The sequence below is a fragment of the Candoia aspera genome, chromosome 2, assembly GCF_035149785.1.
Source record: "Candoia aspera isolate rCanAsp1 chromosome 2, rCanAsp1.hap2, whole genome shotgun sequence".
NCBI classification, from domain to species: domain Eukaryota; kingdom Metazoa; phylum Chordata; class Lepidosauria; order Squamata; family Boidae; genus Candoia; species Candoia aspera.
In genome coordinates, this window is record NC_086154.1 from 235,604,257 (window position 1) to 235,624,044 (window position 19,788).

General features: G+C 44.7%; 1 protein-coding gene across 1 annotated transcript in view; it reads left to right on the top strand.

The window, feature by feature from the left end:
* CMYA5 (cardiomyopathy associated 5) overlaps positions 1-19,476 on the top strand; it is a 61,951-nt gene extending 42,475 nt beyond the window's left edge. Inside the window, exons 10-12 of the mRNA XM_063295569.1 lie at positions 1,575-1,674; positions 14,354-14,527; positions 18,379-19,476. Of these exons, the coding sequence (XP_063151639.1) occupies positions 1,575-1,674; positions 14,354-14,527; positions 18,379-18,631 (527 nt within the window). The 3' untranslated portion in view covers positions 18,632-19,476. The remainder of the gene's footprint in view (positions 1-1,574; positions 1,675-14,353; positions 14,528-18,378) is intronic.
* The last annotated feature ends 312 nt before the right edge of the window (positions 19,477-19,788 follow it).

Sequence of the window (19,788 nt, forward strand, 5' to 3'; positions counted from 1 at the left end):
CACAGGGATGCAAAAAATAAAACAAAGTGCTACTTTTATGTCACAATAAAAAATTATGACTAGAAAAGGGGAAAAAAGTGCACAAGGCAGCATTGGTTTTGATGTTTTAAGCTTGACTGTTTGGCTTAGTTGCATTGTACACAATAGCTAAATGAGAGGTAGGAGGTTTATGATGGGTATTTTCATTGTTTTTGGAGTGTAAATAGTATGTGAGGGTTATGAATCTGCAGAAGGGTGGATGAATTGTTTTCTGGATGCTGTTATTCCAGATATTTATCAGCAGAAAATCAAACATACACATATATATTCTATATGAGTTGGGAGTGAATACTACATTGGTTTCTTTCGAGATACTTTATGTTTCAGATGTAAATTGGTTAATGGTCACTGATTCAATTGGCTGTACTTTCAGAGACTGTGAAAATGTTTCACGGTGATGCAAGAAAAAGGAATTGGTAGATTTGGATTCATGAGCTTTTACCTAACATTCCCAAATCCTGGTTTTCTTTCCTTTATTATCCACAAACTATGGCCCAGTCTGGTTTTCCTCTACTTATTCCTGCAGCATTGGGATTCTTTAAATGCAGGCTATTTGTCTTAGGAAAAGGTGTTGTATCCAGAGATACAGTAGGTGTGTAAAAGAAATTCTCACAAATTGCTGTGGGAGATGTTTTGCGAGATTCTGACTTAAAATGTAGGACAGCCCCTAGTGGAGACCCCTGCTGTCCATCTTTCTCTGGTCCAAAATCGGCATGTGTGTCTGATGGGGAGTGTCTGTTTCTGATGTATATGAAAAAACAAGTCTGTAATGAGGATGTTTGTGTTTAGAAAAGAAGAATATAAGTGGGGAAAAGGTAACATCTCCTTTGAGGTGAACTGAACTGCTGGAGGAATTTGCCATTGACCTTCTTTTGGGGTGCTTTTTCAACTTCCCAGGCTTGGTAGTTTCATTTTAAAAAAGAGTTTACTTTGTGTAAGTTTACATGTAAAGTGCCTTAATTGGGAAACTTATATAAAAATAATATTACACTGAAATGGTATTGTGCAAATTCACATTTTTTTAAAACTGGGGGAAATTGTGCATATAACCTCTGCATATTAGGGTAAGGTGCAAATGAAAAAGAAAACACTTTTCTTGTGAATCATTTTTTTTATTCTCATGCACATAGGAAAATAAACCAGATTTATTATAATCCTTTCCCCTTGCTCTTAAGTGCTGAAGGAGTATGCTCTGCCTTTGAGCATAGTGTTCTAACAGTGGATTTGATGGTTAGCAGAATGAATCCAAGTTTCTAAGTTCAGATCAAACCCTCAGTCTGGGAAAATGTGATGACTTTTCCATTGACTTGGATAAAAACAGCAGCAACGTTGTGCTTGTGGGTTAGAGTTTGCTTTAAAACCCCTTATTTCTGAACACTTAATTGAAAAAAAAAATGGGGAGGCCTACCAATCTTACAAAATACTGTTTCAGTGATAGTGATTGCTGTAGCTTTTAAGTTTTTATGATATAGTGTGAACAGCCGTTTCCCTCATCCATGAAATGGTGTTTATTTTTTGCCTGTGAATTACAATAGGAACAAGATTTCAGATAATGAGAGAAACCGTTCACCCTGTACTGCAAGTATCACCCAATGGAACCATGATATGTCTTCTGGATGATACTAACCTCACTGGGTAAGTGCTACTGATTCATGCTCTTTCTTTCTATTGGATGTTATTTTCAACAGGATGTGTGGATTAGAGACCATAAAAAAGAACACAGACCTCCTTAATCTAAGGAAAAGAATCTTTCTCTCTCTCTCTCTCTCTCACTCACTCACTTTCTGTGTGTTGTTGCACTTCAGGTTATTAAAAAAGAGCACATGTTGTCATATTTTAAAAGCCTTACTAAACTGTTGGATGGTCCTTTTCTTCGCTAAATTGTCTGGATTTAAGAAAGGCACAATAAAGGACAATAGAAAAACTTTCATTTTGATGCATATAAATTCATCAAAATATCCAAATGATTTCTGGGTTTGGTTTTGTTTTTCTTTTGAGAGGAGTGCCTTGGTGTATCAGTCTGTCCCTCTCCAGCCAGTCAGCAGCACCAACTGGCCCTCAGGACCTCAGTTTTACGCAAGTTATTTTTGTCCTTTAAATAGCACCTGTGGCTGCTTGTGGTCTTGAGCAAGATCATGTTTATGACACATGACAGAACCATCTAACTCTTTCTCCGTGTATCACAGCTAGTAAACAAGATAGAGAAAGAATGCAGGGCACGCCTTCTGGGATTCTTTCCAATCCCTTTACCAAGAGGAGGATGTTTCTATTTTGTCCGTGTAATGAAATAACATGTTGCATCTGATGTGCATTTTTGCTGTCCCCCTATGACGCATTCATGTATGTGCTTGTCTCCTGGGAAGCACATGGAAGGTTATACACACTCTACTCTGGGTTGTGGATTGGGCGGGGGGAGCTTTCCTTCGAATAGCAATATTCCAAATCATTGCCCAATTGCCTCTCCCAGAAAGATGAACTGGAGGAATCTGAGGGGGATTTTCAAACCCAACCTTTCTTCTGCCAGCGTCTCCTGCCATACCAAATGTGGTCCCGTTCTGTTTGTTCTTGGAGAGTTGTCCTGTTGACAGAGTCCTGAGCCCCTTCGTGTAGCTTCTTTCCCACTTTCTCTTGGCTTGGAAAAAATAACACGTTAGGGGAAGCCTGTGGCATTCTTTTCTACCCCTTCACCAGCAATGGCCATAGGAAGTGCCTGTCATGATCACCGTTGCGATGTTTGCGACATCGCAACGGCTCACATGACAAAGCGCGGAGGCTTGACAATGACTGGAGAGGGGCGGGCGATAAACCGGACAAAGAAGGTAATGGGTTTGGGAGATCTACAAGCTCTCATCGCCTGGTAATCGACCATTGACACCATTGTCAAGGAAATGATCAGGGCGAGGTTCGGAAGGGCGCGTCCAGGTGCTTTCGAGGAATACTGAAGTCTAATCGCCTGGTAATGGACCATTACCCTGCAGAAAGATAAACGGGGCAATGCCTGAGGCAAACGGGGCTGGACGACCTCTCACCTATCAAGTCTTGATGGCCTGTCACTCTGTGGAACTCGTGGGGCACACCCGGGGAGTGTGGGGGTGGAGCGCTGTTTGGCGCGAGACTATTTAATTCAACTTTTGGCATGCTTCCCTCACTCTCAGCTTTCTACTGGTGTGCATTCTATTCTAAATAAAAGCCAGAGCTTAAACTTGCTTTAGAGTCTGAGTCTTTTATTTAGTCTTAGGCATTCCTTACATAAAGCTGAGAGTCTTTCAAGAACGAACCTCGCCAGCCTCTACCAGAAAAATTTTTTTTTGCGAGAGAAGCAGCTGGCAATGACTGAACCGGGGACAATCCTGGACTCGGCGCTTCAGAGCAGGGACGCGAAGGACTCAACGCGAGGGGGGGAGGCGACCAGACAGCTTCTGGAATTGGCGCTCCTGAGGTGGGACACGAGCCCCCTCCCTACCCACACCGCACCCCAGTTGGGAGCCTGGAGCCCCAGCACGGAGTGGAGGGCCCCGATGGAAGAGGGAGGCGTGAGTCAACAACACTTCAGGTGGGACGTCATCGCGGACCCCCGGCCAGGGACATCTCACACCACCTGGAGGCTCCAATACCCCCAGACGCCCGAGAGGGAATTCGCAGGACCGGCGATCGGGGCACAACCGGCAGCACCGAAGATGGACGATCCCATCACACTGGACAGGATCAGGGCTCTGGAATCCAAGGTGCAATCATTAGAGCACCTGCTGCAATCCCTGTCAACTGTGGTGAGTGAACTCACGAAGAGTGCTGCTGCGCAGGGCGCAGGGAGGGGTCTCGGCATCCCACCCACCCTATCGCCGACCCTGAGAGGAAGGGGCCAGACGCAGGACTTACTCCCAGGGCCCCGTGGTTTTATTCCAGTGGGGGTCACCCCTACACACACACAAGTTGGGGTTTCTCCAGTTGGTGGGATCGCTAAAGACTTTCCAGTCAAATTTGATGGCGACCCCACGAACTTGTCATTCTTTTTAACAAACGCAACAAACCACATCCAGCTATACGGACATTGTTTCGCATCAGAAGGGGCTAAAATCTCGGCTATTGCCACTAAACTGAAGGGCAGAGCCGCGGACTGGTACATACAAATGTCAGAGTCCGGAGCCCCAGCCCTAGCTACCTTCCACACCTACCTGACCGCCTTGAAGTGGTACTTTGAAGACCCCTTGGTGAAGGAGAGGGCTAAAGGTGCACTGAAAGAACTTAATCAGGGACAGAAATTGGTCGCGGATTACGCCCTAGAATTTAAGGTCTTAGCAGGGAAGATCCCTGAATGGTCGGAGGCCACCCTGATTGACATGTTTAAAGATGGCCTCAATCGAGAGGTGTTGCAATGGGCGCTGTTCAGAGACGATCCAGACTCACTACATGACTGGATCTGTCTTGCCAGGAAGGCTGAACACACCCAGTGCACCTTCATGCTGGCGGCTAAGAGGGACAGGCTCCCTCCCAGTGGGAAAGGGCCAGCGCCACAGTCGGGCCCAACATGGGACGCCGAAAGACAACGTCGCTTTACCTGTGGGCAATGCATCAAGTGCGGTAAGGCTGGTCACTGCACGGCGGAATGCCACAAGGCTAGGACGGCGGATCGCCCATCTAGACCGACGCAGAAGCCTCCACAGAAACTGCCCAACCCCCCGCCCAACGGCTGACAGCGGCACTAGCGACCCAGGACGAAGAAGAGGACGTCTACCTCGCGGAGGACGGTTGGCCGCCCTGAAGCAGCCAGCGGAAAACCCCTTCCACCTGTCCTAAACAGCGCCGCTGGACAGGTGGTGGAGAATGGGCGTGATGACACCAGGGTGAGTGCGGACTGTCCCATCCTGGCCGTAACAATTGAACTGAGCTACTGCTCCAAGACCATCGAAGTCGGGGCTTGGGTGGACTCCGGGTGTTCCAGATGCCTGATCCACCCCAACCTAGTCACTGCGCTAAAGTTACCCTGTTTCCCGCTCCCAAAGCCACTGCTCTTCCAGCAACTTGATGGTTCCACGGTGGGGGCTGGGCCGGCCACCCAGGGTACAGGGAACGTTACCCTGCAAATGGGCATGCACAGGGAAACCATAGAATTCATGGTCACCCCAGTGGGCAAGCCTATAGTGGTTCTGGGAATCCCCTGGCTAACTCGCCACAATCCCTACATTAACTGGAGGACACGTACGATAACGTTTGAGGATGGGTTCTACCAAGCACCTGCCAAGGGGAAATCCTGCACGTTGACTGTAGGGAGGGCGGAGATTGTCGACCCTCAAGTTCATGCTTCCCCCATGGAGGGGTTGCCGGAACAATACGCGGACTTCGCGGACGTCTTCGGGGAGGAGGAGGTGGACCAGTTACCCCCCCATCGCAAGACGGACTGTGCCATCGAACTACTCCCTCATGTCCCATTGCCTAAGCCAAAGATTTACCCAATGACACAAAAGGAGTTGGCGGCATTGCGGGACTTCCTCGATAAAAACCTTGCACGGGGCTTCATCGAACCGGCAAACTCGCTGGTTGGAGCGTCCGTTCTGTTCCGTGAAAAGAAGGATGGTACCCTAAGACTGTGTACAGACTATCATGGGTTAAATTCAGCTTCCTTGTCAAACAAGTACCCCCTCCCCCTCGTGAAAGACATGTTGGCACACTTGTCGACTGGAAAGGTCTTTTCCAAACTTGACCTCCGCGAGGCGTATTACCACATTCGCATCAGGGAGGGGGACGAATGGAAAACAGCTTTTAACTGTCCCTTGGGCTCCTTCCAGTATAAGGTACTGCTGTTTGGTCTTGCAGGGGCCCCGGGGGTTTTCATGCAACTAATTAATGAGGTTCTGCATGACCATTTGTTTAAAGGGGTACTGGTTTATCTGGACGATGTCCTGATATACTCCAAAACTGAGAAAGAACACAAAAGATTGGTAAGACAGGTTCTCACCAAGCTCCGGCATGCTAAACTTTATGCTAAGCTTTCCAAGTGCGAATTCCACAAGTTGCGCCTGGATTACTTAGGCTACAGGATTTCAGATAAGGGCATAGAAATGGATCCTGCTAAGGTTCAGCCTGTTTTGAGCTGGGAGCGCCCACGCACCTGGCGCCAACTCCAAAGTTTCCTGGTTTTCGCAAATTTCTACAGATCCTTCGCAAAACGGTTTGCAGAAATTGCCCTGCCCTTGACTGATTTGTTGCAGACCAAAGGCGTCGGGGAGACGCACAAGGTAAAAAACCCAGGGGCCGTGCTCAATTGGACTCCCGCCTGTCAGGCTGCTTTCGACTGGTTGAAAGCTCTCTTTACAGCGGAGCCAATTCTATCCCATCCCGACCCCAAACGGCCTTTTGTCATGCAGGCTGATGCCTCTGATTTTTCCATTGGGGCTATCCTATTGCAAAAGGATCCTGCCGAACTCTTGAAGCCCTGTGCCTATCTCTCCAGGAAATTTTCCGAGATGGAAAGGCGCTGGCATGTATGGGAAAAAGAGGCATTTGCAGTAAAAACAGCACTGGAGGCTTGGCGTCACCTGTTAGAAGGGGCGACTTGCCCTTTTGAGGTCTGGACAGACCACCGCAACCTCGAGGCGCTTCGCACACCCAGGCACCTCAGCCCTAAGCAGATTCGCTGGGCTCAATTTTTCAGCCGTTTTAACTTTCAGCTGAAGTTTATTCCAGGGAAGTAGAACTTTTTGGCAGATGCACTTTCCCGCCTGCCCCAGGACGCGGAGCCTGTCTCCGACGTGGGGACTGTGCTCTCTGAGTCTCAATTGGGTTTGGCCGCTGTCACCCAGAGCTGCGCTCGGGAACAGCCCTCCCCCCTCTTGCGAATGACTCCAGCACAGCCCGCCCCGGGCCACCGGCAACCACAGATGCCGGGTGGGTTGCGTGCAGATTTTGCACTCGCATTAAAATCTGATCCCTGGCTCCTTGCTAACCCGGACAAGGTCTCCATGGAACAAGACCTCACCTGGGTGGAGGGTCGTTTATACATCCCTGACTCGCAATGGTCAACTATCCTCAGCCGGTCTCATGACAGCAAACAGGCTGGTCATTTCGGTTTCCTCAAATCCCTCCACTTGAGCCGACACCAATTTTGGTGGCCCTCGCTGAGGAAGGATGTCAAAACGTATGTGGCATCCTGCCCTGTTTGCGCAATGTCTACGGTAAACCCCAGGGGCTGCTGCAGCCCGTGGCTAACCCTTCATGCCCTTGGGACGAAATCTCTATGGATTTCATCATGGATTTACCACCCAGTCAAAAGAAAACAGTCATTTGGGTAGTCAAAGACTACTTTTCCAAACAAGCTCATTTTGTCCCCTGTGCCTCTATCCTGTCGGCAAACAGCTGGTGAAGCTCTTTTTGGTGCACGTGTACCGCCTTCACGGCTGCCCCTCTCGCTTGGTGATGGATAGGGGCACACAATTTACCTCACGGTTTTGGCGGGCTTTTTTGAAATTAATTGGCACCGAGCAAGCATTGTCAACCTCCTGGCATCCCCAGATGGACGGATATACTGAGATCCTCAATGCCACCCTGGAACAATTCCTCTGCTTGTACATCAACTACCACCAGGATGACTGGGTGGATTTGCTCCCTTTCGCGGAGGTTGCATACAACAACGCTGTGCATCAAAGCATGGGACAAACCCCCTTCGGGGTGGTGTCAGGTCAGGACTTCGTCCCCATTCCCGAGCTTCCACAGCCCCCATCTCCAGTAGTGGCGGCCTGTGATTGGGATCCTAAACTCGCAGACTCCTGGCCCGTCATTAAGGACGCTCTCAAGGAGGCACAGACTGCATACAAACTTCAGGTTGACAGGCACAGGCGCCAACAGCCGCCTTTTCGAGTAGGGGACATGGTTTACCTCTCCACTAAATTTATCAAGTCACCTCAGCCTTCCAGGAAACTGGCCCCCAAATTTATTGGCCCCTTTCAGGTTACACAAATTGTGAACCCGGTCACGGTGCGTTTGGATCTACCTCATAATTTGAAGCGGCTGTACCCTGTATTCCACTGCAGCTTACTCAAGCCGGCCAGTGATGTTGAGGTTTTCCTACTAATAGATTAAGACTGCTATTGTATCAAATCATTTTGGCCAGGTGAAGGGGTTGTATTAGATTGTCTCCTCTCACGTGCTTCATGCAAATAGCCGGGGGGAGGGGAGGAGCTGCCCGGACTTGTTCTCACTTCCTCTTTTTCTCACTGCCGATATGTAGCAAGTAAGGCTTGCTCCAAAGGGGGCTAAGTCCTTTAAATGTTTTGCTTTTGTTTTTGCTTTCTGTAAATAAATTATTTTTATAGAAATGCTTGGTGTGTGACTTTGTTGACCTCTCCTGGGCTAAAGGCTTTCCCAGCATCTGCCAACAGGTTATGTGCCCAGTAAACAACGCAGTAAAACCCAGAGAGAAAAGAGAGGTCAGCTCCACACCTCGTGCACAATTTAAAGGCAGGTAGCAAAGACCTGTGAAGATTTTCTTTGGAGCCACCTGGAGATTTTCCAGCAACTGCCGGTCTGCAGGACTTAGAAGCTAGCTGAGGTGACTTGCAAAAGAAGGAAGAAGCCATGGCTGCCTCCCAGCCCTCAGCGATGCCTCTGGAGCGCCTATCAGAGACCAACTATTTGAATTGGGCCCTGAAGATGGAAATGTATCTTCGCAGAGAGGATCTTTGGCTGCAAATTGGTGAGCAAACCCCGCAAAATCCCAGTGCTGAATGGCTGAGACAGGATGAGCGGGCTAGAGCCACCATTATCTTGGGAGTTGAGGACAATCAGCTAGTCCACGTGCGAGGCATGCAGTCTGCAAAGCAACTTTGGGACGCTTTGAGAGACTTATATGTAAAGGCAACAGCAGGGAGTAAAGTTACTCTGACGAAAAAGCTGTACAGAGCCTACCTTGCAGAAGGAGATAGCCTTCCTGAGCACCTGCATTATATTCAGCAGCTGTTTGTTGAGTTGCAGGAGAGAGGAATGGAATTTACACCTCTCACAAAATCCTATATCCTCCTGTCCTCACTAAATGCAACATGGGACACGCTGATTTGTACCCTGGAGGCTATGCCTGAAGCAGACCTCACCCCATCGTATGTTACACAGCGCTTACTCGCTGAATGGGAGAAGAGAGAGGAAAGATCCCCCCCCCCCATCTCTTCTGGAAAGCTGCAAGACCAGAAAATGAGGGAAAAGAAGGGAAAGGAACCTGAGGCCACAGCGCTAGCCAGCCAGCGATGCTTCACTTGTGGTTCAGCTGGACATTTGCAAAGAGACTGTGCCATGAGACCCAAGAGTAGAAAGACAAAGAAGAAGAACACAAGGGCAACACAGAAGAAGGCTCTTCAGACAACCCAAATTGCACAGGTTGCTGAGGAGGGTAATTCTGATGTATGGGTGTTAGATTCTGGGGCCAGTTGTCATTTATGTAATTGTAAAAGCTCTTTTGTGTCACTGTCTAAAACTGAAAGACAAAGTGTATCTTTGGCTGATGGGTCTGTGACCAAAATTATGGGACAAGGTGACTTGTATTTATCCTGCTTAGGAGAAACTGTAAAAGGTGTGTTGTATGTGCCAAATTTACAATCAAACCTTTTATCTGTGGCACAATTGGCTGCAACAGGGTATATCATAACATTTAAGAAAAATGGTTGTGAGATACGTAAAAATGGGAAATTGTGTGCTACTGGTATGTTAAAAGACTCCTTGTACATTGTGCAAAATGCAAGGAAGCCAAGCTGCAAGGCTGCAGTTGGCAACACACCATATCATGACCAATGTGTACACCTGATGCACAGGAGATTTGGTCATGCTAATTTCAAGTATATAGCACAAATGCCACAGCTGTGTGCTGACCTAAAGATAAAACCCTGTAATAAGTACTTAGACTGTGTAGTTTTCAAAGAATGCAAAACACTAAAAGCTCCTGTGAGTAAGCACAGTGACAGAGTTACAACTAGACCTTTGGAAATTGTACACTCTGACATTATTGGTCCTTTTGCTCCAAGTCTTGGACAAGCAAGGTATGCAATGACCATCATTGATGATTTCTCAAGATACACATTTATCTACATCTTAAAACATAAAGATGAGGCATTTGAGAAATTTAAAGGTTTTGTGACATGGGCAAATGGAAAATTCCCTAGGCCTGTATCTGCACTCCAATGTGATAGAGGAGGAGAATATCTTTCTCACAAATTCAGAAGGTTCCTAATGGAAAAAGGGATAGAACAAATTCTTTCTAACCCGTACACCCCTCAGCAAAATGGTGTTGCTGAAAGAAAGGGCAGAACCTTGCAAAATGCGATGGAATGCATGTTAAAAGATTCACGATTATGTTTTAAGTACTGGGGAGAAGCTTTATCGACTGCTTGTTATGTTCAGAACAGGTTGTATAACTCTATGATTCAGGACACTCCATTCAATTTGTTTTATGGTGTGAAACCAAAGGTAAGCCATCTTAGAGTGTTTGGTAGCACTGCATGGGTTCACATTCCAAAACAGCAGAGAAGGAAAGGAGGCCCCACAACAAAGAAAGCCATCTTTGTTGGCTATGAACAAAGCCAGAGGAGCTACAGGTTCATAATGGGAGAGAAATTAATAATTAGCAAAAGCGCTTCTTTTGCTGAACAAAACTGGGGGAGATTAAATTCTAGCTCTCCAGTTGAACTGACCACCACAAGAGAACAGCAAGGACTTGCTGATGGTGATCTTTTGCCTGATGAGGACATTAAATCAGAAAAGCAAACTGAAGATCTGTCTGATGAGACAGATGCTTCTCAGGAAAGTGATAGGAGTCAAAATTTAAGCCCTGTATTACCTCGCAGATCTCAGAGGAGTAATAAAGGTGTTCCTCCATCACGTTTTCAGACTGAAACAGTAAAGGCTTTTCACATATTCACAGAACCTGAGTCTCTAGAACAAGTGAATGCTTTACCACCTGAGATTGCACAAAATTGGCATTCTGCCATGCAACAGGAATTAGCATCCTTGAAAGAAAATAAAACATGGAAACTGGTAAATCTACCTCCCAATGAACGCTGTCTGGGTTGTAGGTGGGTTTTCAAACTGAAAAGGGATGCTGATGGCAAAATCCAAAAATATAAAGCAAGGTTGGTTGCAAAAGGGTTCACTCAAAGGAAAGATTTAGACTTTGACAAGACTTTTGCACCAGTTACTAAAGGTGAATCAATTAGATTACTGTTAAAAGTTGCTGCACTCAAGGGAATGTCAGTTAACCACTATGACATTCAAACTGCATTTCTCTATGGTGATTTAGACCACAGATTATACATGCAGCAACCCCCTGGCTATGAAAAAGGGGAGAATCTAGTCTGTGAACTGCAGAAGTCAATCTATGGGTTAAAACAAGCTGCTAGATCCTGGAACCAAAAAGTAGATGAAAAACTGCAGAATTTTGGTTTTGAAAAAGGAAAAGCAGATCCCTGTGTATATATGAAGAAGGACAAACAAGGCTGTATGTATCTGTGCATTTATGTTGATGATTTGCTGCTATTCACATCAACAGAAAAACAAAGGCTTGATTTTGAAGCCTGCATGAAAAGCCATTTCATATTAAAAAGCCTTGGAGTTGTGACCAATTACCTAGGTTTGGAAGTACACAGAGACAAGGATGGTAGCTTTCTGTTAAACCAACGTAGTAAAATTCAAAAGCTCCTAGAAGATTTTAATATGCAAGACTGTAAACCAGTCTCTACTCCGATGATAATAGATTTTCAGAAAGATATAGGAGAAACTCAATTAACTGAGGCAGAGAACTATAGATCTGCAATTGGAAGTTTACTGTACATTGCAAATCATTCTCGCCCAGATATCTCAAATTCTGTGGCCATTTTAAGTAGACAGGTAGAGAAGCCTACATCTACTGGAAAAGCAGCATTGAAGAGGTTAATGAGGTATTTGCAAGGAACAAAGAATTATTGCCTGATGCTAAATGCCTCTGGAACTGAGAAATTGCAGGCTTTTGCCGATTCTGATTGGGGAGCAGATGTCAGTGACAGAAAATTCACTTCTGGGATTTTAATTCAATTTGCTGGATCTAGCTTAGGCTGGCATTCTAGAAAACAAACACTTGTTGCTCTTTCCACTGCAGAAGCAGAGTTTTATTCTCTAACACAAACCTGTAATGAGGTTACATGGTTTAAACATTTGTTAAAAGACATAGGCATGGAAGTGAACCAGCCTATAACTGTTTATGAGGATAATCAAGCTTGCATTGCTATGGCAAAATCTGAAGCCTGCAGAAGTAGAACAAAACATATCGATATTAGATATCAATATATCAAAGATATGATAAGCAAAGGAGAAATAATGTTAAAATATTGTGAATCAAAAGACATGATTGCTGATATTTTAACCAAACCTCTTCCTGTACCAAGACACAAAGAGTTGTCAGAGAAGATTGGTTTGCAACTTAATCTATAGTGTAAAAAGGGGAGTGTTGAGGTTTTCCTACTAATAGATTAAGACTGCTATTGTATCAAATCATTTTGGCCAGGTGAAGGGGTTGTATTAGATTGTCTCCTCTCACGTGCTTCATGCAAATAGCCGGGGGGAGGGGAGGAGCTGCCCGGACTTGTTCTCACTTCCTCTTTTTCTCACTGCCGATATGTAGCAAGTAAGGCTTGCTCCAAAGGGGGCTAAGTCCTTTAAATGTTTTGCTTTTGTTTTTGCTTTCTGTAAATAAATTATTTTTATAGAAATGCTTGGTGTGTGACTTTGTTGACCTCTCCTGGGCTAAAGGCTTTCCCAGCATCTGCCAACAAGTGACCCCTCCCGGTGGCATCCACGCACTCCCCCCCCCACCCGTCATGATCGACAGACAGCAGCACTTCGAAGTCAAGGAGGTTCTCGACTCCCGCAAGCTTCGTAGCTCCCTCCAATACTTAGTGCACTGGAAACACTTCCCCCACCCTGAGTGGGTCGCTGCCCGCGACATTCAGGCCCCCGAGCTAATCCTCAACTTCCATGTGGCATATCCCTCCAAGCCCTCGGCTTGATTTTCTTTAGGGGGGTGGTATGTCATGATCGCCGTTGCGATGTTTGCGACATCACAACGGCTCACATGACAAAGCGCGGAGGCTTGACAATGACTGGAGAGGGGCGGGCGATAAACCGGACAAAGGAGGTAATGGGTTTGGGAGATCTACAAGCTCTCATCGCCTGGTAATCGACCATTGACACCATTGTCAAGGAAATGATCAGGGCGAGGTTCGGAAGGGCACGTCCAGGTGCTTTCGAGGAATACCGAAGTCTAATCGCCCGGTAATGGACCATTACCCTGCAGAAAGATAAACAGGGCAATACCTGAGGCAAATGGGGCTGGACGACCTCTCACCTATCAAGTCTTGATGGCCTGTCACTCCGTGGAACTCGTGGGACACACCCAGGGAGTGTGGGGGTGGAGCACTGTTTGGCGCGAGACTATTTAATTCAACTTTTGGCATGCTTCCCTCACTCTCAGCTTTCTACTGGTGTGCATTCTATTCTAAATAAAAGCCAGAGCTTAAACTTGCTTTAGAGTCTGAGTCTTTTATTTAGTCTTAGGCATTCCTTACAGTGCCTGTATTTTCCTTCGGTTTAATGAAGTAACATATTGCATCTGGGTAAACTTTCTCTCCAGAGATGGCTCAGGGTGGGTGAATATGTGTTGCCTCTGTGTGTTAGTGTGTATCTGTGTCTGGGGGGGTCTGATCTGGGTGCATGCAGATGTGTTGCATGTGTGTAAGAGAGGGGCTAATCAGAATGGAGATATACTTGTTGCCTCTGTGTGTGTGGGGGGGATCTAATTAAGTTGGGTGCATATGTGTTGTGCCTGAATATTTCTACTCTCCACTCATGGGCATTTGTTTCTATCTGTGTGCATGCATGGGCACTGAGCGGCCTGGTGGACTGCTCCACTATAAGCCTCATGACCAGGGGGGAGGGAGGTTTAGGGATGGAACAAACCACATTCTAAACTACTGCCCACCTGCATTTGGGGAATTTTATCTGGATTTTTTCTCTGGATTGGGCCCATTATTGAACGCAATCTGTCTTTTGCTGACCTCTCCACGCACCAGATTTGGTCTTGTTCCATTCTGTTTTCATAAAGTTATCCTGCTGACAGATATCAGAGTCCTTTTACATCATTTATTTCTATCCTTCCATTGGTTTAGAAAGGAGAAAGGGGTTCTCTCTCACCCCAGACCCTGCTAGGATTATGGTGAAAATCTAGGACACTGGAGACCTCTCTGATGTTTGAGCTAGCATGGTTGTTTTGGAATGCAAGGCCACTTCTCTTTGTCTTCTCTTTGTGCAGAAGCCCCCCATTGCTGGGTGAGCTCTTGCCTGCCCAGGGATGGCATTACTGGGAAATCACCGTCAGTGACTGTAAAGCTTACAGGGTTGGGATCTGCTGTTCCACACTCCCAGAAGGCAGTGACCTGGGACAGAAAAACAATTCATGGTGCTTACATTGCTCCAGCACCACAAGGTAATAAAAAGTAGTTCTTTCTAGAAACATCTCTTAATGTCTTTTAATGCTTTTCTTTGGTGATGGGCACAGAGAGCCTTTTGAAATTAACGCCCAAATTGGGGGCAGAAAATTGAATTTCTCCAGATTTCCCCCAGTCAGAGACATCTGTGTGTGGTGGTGGGGGGGTTCAAAATAGTCAAGATGGCAGACACAACTGAGTGTAAAAAGTGGCAAAGCTGCTGTCACAGCTCCCATCTTCACTTTTTTGACTTCCTCTGATGGACATCCTGCTCCCACTGGGTGGGAGGGTGCTCCACAGAAAGAATGAAGGTTTATTAAGAGAGAGAATTGACAGTAAAATAACAAGTTAGAATTAATAGTCATTGAATATTGGTGCAAATGAGAATAAAAATAGTATCTGCCAGAAGCAGTAAAGATGACTTATTTAGAAATTGATTGAATGACTGATTATGAACCATCAAGTCAGTGTTGATGCCATCAAGTCAGTTGATTCTTAACAACCACATAGATTTTCTCCATGACAATCTGTAGATGGACTGATGGATGGACTGTAACTCAGTCCATCCACCTTACAGCTGGTTGCCCTCTTCTTCTCTTTCCTTCCACCTTTCCCAGTACTGGAGCCTTCTCCAGAGAGGTAGGTTTTCATATACTATGTCCAAAGTAGGATACTTTGAGCCTGACCATTTATACCTCTGGTAAGAATTCTGGGTTGATTTGTTTGATGATTCATTTGTTGGTTTTGTTGAGTGTCCATGGCATTCTCAGGAGTTTTCTCCAGCACCATATTTCAAAAGCGTCAATATTCTTCCTATCCTTCAAAGTCCAACCTCCACACTTAGAAATTTAAGGAGTCAGGAAAAAATTGAATGAAAACAAAAACAAAAACAAATTATAATATCAGACTTATTTCCCAATCTAGTGCTCTGCAGAAGCATTGGGGCTGTAATGCCCAGAATTCCCAGCCAGCCAATGGTTGAATTCTGGGTATTGTGGTCCCAACACATCTGGAAAGGTCGATGCAGTAATTCTCTAACTTTTTAAAAATGAGCTCTCCTGAAATCCAGTGTGCATGGACAGCTGTGCTGCAAACTGATTTGATCACTTCCTCCCAAAGTTTCTACTGATTTTACCTCCTCAACCAGCTCTTCTCCACTGGTTTTGATCAGCTGTAAGAGAGCTAAACTTCTTGCCTCTTGTTCACCATTATGGAAGATGAAATAGTAAGACCCCAAGGATCCTGCAGTTTTGGCTGAGTTGTTTTTCCAAGAGATGTCTAAGTTTTCCATTATTATTATGTCTCTGTACCCTAAAAATTATGTAGTCCAGTCCAGGAAGGCATTACCCAAATTTTCTACCTGATTTAGTGGTCTATAGTACTATATCTTTGTTCTTTCTCCTTCCTTGTATTCTTACCCAAATACTCTTGGGTAGAACCTCATTCCCAAATTCCTGGATCTCAATGCATGTATGCACTTCTTTCACATACCCTTCAATCTTTGCATTCCACTGATGAGTCTCAGAGAATCATAGAACCAAAGGGTTTGAAGGGACTATGTAAGTCTTTTTCTTCAACACCCGGCCTAGGGCAGGAATCTCAGACCATCCTGGACCAATGGCAGTCCAACCTTTTTTTTAAAAAAAACCTCCAGTGACAGAGCACTCACAACCCTAGGACACAGGCTGTTCCACTGTGTAATAGCTTTCATAGCCAGAAAATGACTCCTTATTTTGAGTTTGGATCTCTCTTTGAAAAGCTTTCACCAATTGGTCCTCGTCTTTCCCCCAGAGAATAAATCTACATCCGCTTCCCTGTGATAGCCTTTCAAGTATTGGAAGACTGCTATCATGCTTTCCCTTAGCCTTCTCTCCTTTAGGCTAAACATATTCAGTTCTTATAACCAAGTTTCATAAGATTTAGCCTCCAAGTGCTTCACCATCTTTGTTGTTCTTCTCTACACAATTTCCAGTTCCTCAGCATTGTTCTTGTACTGTGGTGACCAAAACTGGACATAGTATACGAGGTATGGTCTGACCAGCACAGCACAGAGTGAAACTATCACATCCCATAATCTTGACATTACACCACTACTGAAGCAGCCCAAGTTTCATCCTATTGGTTTCAGTTATTCCTACTAAATCATATTCCCCTTCTTACATTGAGACTTCTTGTTTTTGCCTGTTTCCATACTTTTATTAGCAGTTTTGCAACATCCCTGCAAAGTAGCCATTGCTGTTTCATTTATAACTGAAGTTGAATAATACCTAAACAAATATGAATGCATGCTTCCATCTCTGTAAACAAGAATGGGCCAAACAAAATTTCACTATAAGGTTCTCTTCCTGATTTTCCGGTTGTATAATTTTCATTAACTTAAATAGGAGCAGAGCTCTGAACCCTTGCAATTTGTTGTTGTAATGAATCCTCCAACCATGAGATCCATCTGTCCTATCCTGGGGCAATTTGCTGTATAGTTAATACATTGCTCCCATAGCTGCTTCGCTCGAGGTCATCCTGATGATATAACTGGTATTGGGAGTGAAAGAGAGACCAGTTTTCTTGGAGTGAATCCAGAACTCTGCAATTCTGGATGATCGTTAGCCAGGAATAGCGCTCTAGTGATATACTCTGTCTCCTTTTTCTGGCAGATAAGGTCACATTGTGGTGGTTTTCAGCCTTCTCTTTTCCATAATCTGATCAGTACTTTTAGTGTAACGCTTGCAATCAACCATTGAAGAGGGTGATTAGTATCTGTAATACTGCACTTCAAAATGAGTGCTTGATAAAACAAAGTGCAGCCTATATATTTCCTTAGTAATCATTTCAGCAGCCCTGTAAGAATGGCCACCGTGATTAATCCTATGGAGATACTTATTTCTGTGTAGAAATGCGTATGTGAAGGAACATGGGGATGGGTAGGTCAGAACTCTGCTTCCTCAGGTCTCATTGTCAGATTCCATACAGAAAAAACGCTGGAATCCTTGCCGTCCATTTGTCACCATATACTATAGGTTAATTTTCTCCAACCTAGGGCTGGCCTTACCATTAGCCAAAACAAGCCAATGGGCTTAGGGAGCAAATGTTACAACACATCAGCAAATGTGCCTTGGCTGCTTTCCTGAGCTTTGTGCTTCTGTTTGGAGGATAGAGTCCAAACAGACATAGCTTGTTCTTATCCACCTATTGCTCTTGGATAAGTAAACAATCAGTTTTGTATCTAGAAGGAAGAGAGGTAGTATATCATCTTGCCTATGGGCAACAAACTGCCTAAACCTGTCTCTATCTCGATCTAGTATCCCTTCAATATGCTGGAGTGCAACTCTCCAAATTCCCAGTTAGAATAGAAATTCCCAGGCAGCATGCTGGTTGAGAACGCAGACCAATGCATTTGGAGGGCACTAGGCAAATATATCACATACAATATTAAAAACAGTTTGCAACAACTCCAGAAAATATGCATTTCTTTTCTTGCCCAAAATAAATCAAGGCAAATGCTTGTCTTTTTGAATGATCCTATGTATATATGCTAATTAAGTTATGGTCTTACCCAGTGCTTTTCTCATTACAAAAGCCTGTTGGGATGCATTGATAAGGGGTGGGATTCCACATCCTTATTCTAAAGGTCTAAGAATAAAGCCACCTTTTGAGATCTCTTTCTAAACAGGTGTGGGAGTTCTGCTCAGTACTTTTCAGATCTCAGACATTTTTTTGCCGACCCAAGGAGCAGGCTTCAAGTTTTCAGTCAGGTTGGCATTAGATGAGATCTAGATAGTGCTGGGCTAAACAAATTCTGTGATGGACCCTTGTGATGGACTTGTGTTGATTTTATATTTTTTGCTCTTTGCAGTTCTGTATATGAAGTTCTCCACAACGGGGAGATGAGCGAAATTATTGTGACTGAACAGCCTGTCCGGATTGGCATCCTGCTAGACTACAGTACTGGAAGACTCCTATTCCTCAATGCAGAAAGAGGGCAGGTGCTGTCTGCTATCAAGTACAAATTCACTGAAGCAGCTTATCCTGCTTTTGTACTGGAACAAGCGGGGTGTCTCAACCTGCATACAGGCATGGAACTACCAGAATTGGTAAAGCAAAGCTGAACATTCTCGTCTAAATCACCTACAAGACAAAAAAGAAAAATAATTTGGTAAAAAGGCTTGAGATGGACTTTTTCTTTGTATTCAGTGGCCATGATTCAAAGAAATGCTCAGAAAGTTCAGTGGCCTCTATAAGTTTTTCCTTCTATTCAGAAACACACTCAGATACACAGATACACACATGCACACAGAAATTTAGCAACAGATCAAAAAAATGTCAGTTACCAGAGTCACTGGTTTGAGATGGGTGGCTATATAAATTGAATAAATTGAATTGAATTAATAAATAAATAAATATACTATGGGGAAGTTTCAAAAGCAGATCAAAGAAGCTCCCCTCAGGAGAAAAACTGAGAAGTTCACAGAGGACATGTCATCCATCCACAGGCCTCCAAGGTATTTGGATGGCGCCCAAATACTTTCCCCCAGCTATTTCTATTCACTGGAATCATGTGCTCAAAGCTCACATAGAAATCCTAAACAGAATCTCACCACTTACAATTTTTCATGCACTTTGTTGTAGGTATCAAATTACTTTCTGCAGGAAAAAGTTTATATTACTAAGTTAATATTAATGGTATATTTAATTAATATTAATATTTAATCAAATTGTGTTCAAAGACATGATATGCTCATGCAACCCCTATTGGCTGAAGGGCTCCAGGAGTTTCTTTTGCATTAGTCCCTTGATTTCAAACCCAGCACAACTGACAAGACCAAGCAAGTAAGAACCACACAGATTTTAGGAAGGTATCTTTAATGCTAGTCAGGGGTAAATACAGAATCTTGGAAATGCAAATAAGAATTCCCCACCTTCATTTACAGTGCATTAATTAAAGTCAAGTTTCGCTGAGAAATTTGAAACGTGCCATCTCAGATTTCTCTCCACTTGTGCTAAGTTTGCCATTTATGTGATTAGCTATCAACTGACCCATCCACTGTCTCTTGATTGTTTATGTCTTGGACAGATAGAGCATCATGGAGAAAATCTATCTATGTGGTTGCTAAGAGTCAACAGTGACTTGATGGGACGTCATCCTCATCCTCACCACATTTATTTATTTATCAGATTTGTCACTGCCCATCTCCTCCGACTGGAGGGACTCTGGGCGGTTTACAACACAGAATAAATATACAATAAAAACTCAAATAAATACATG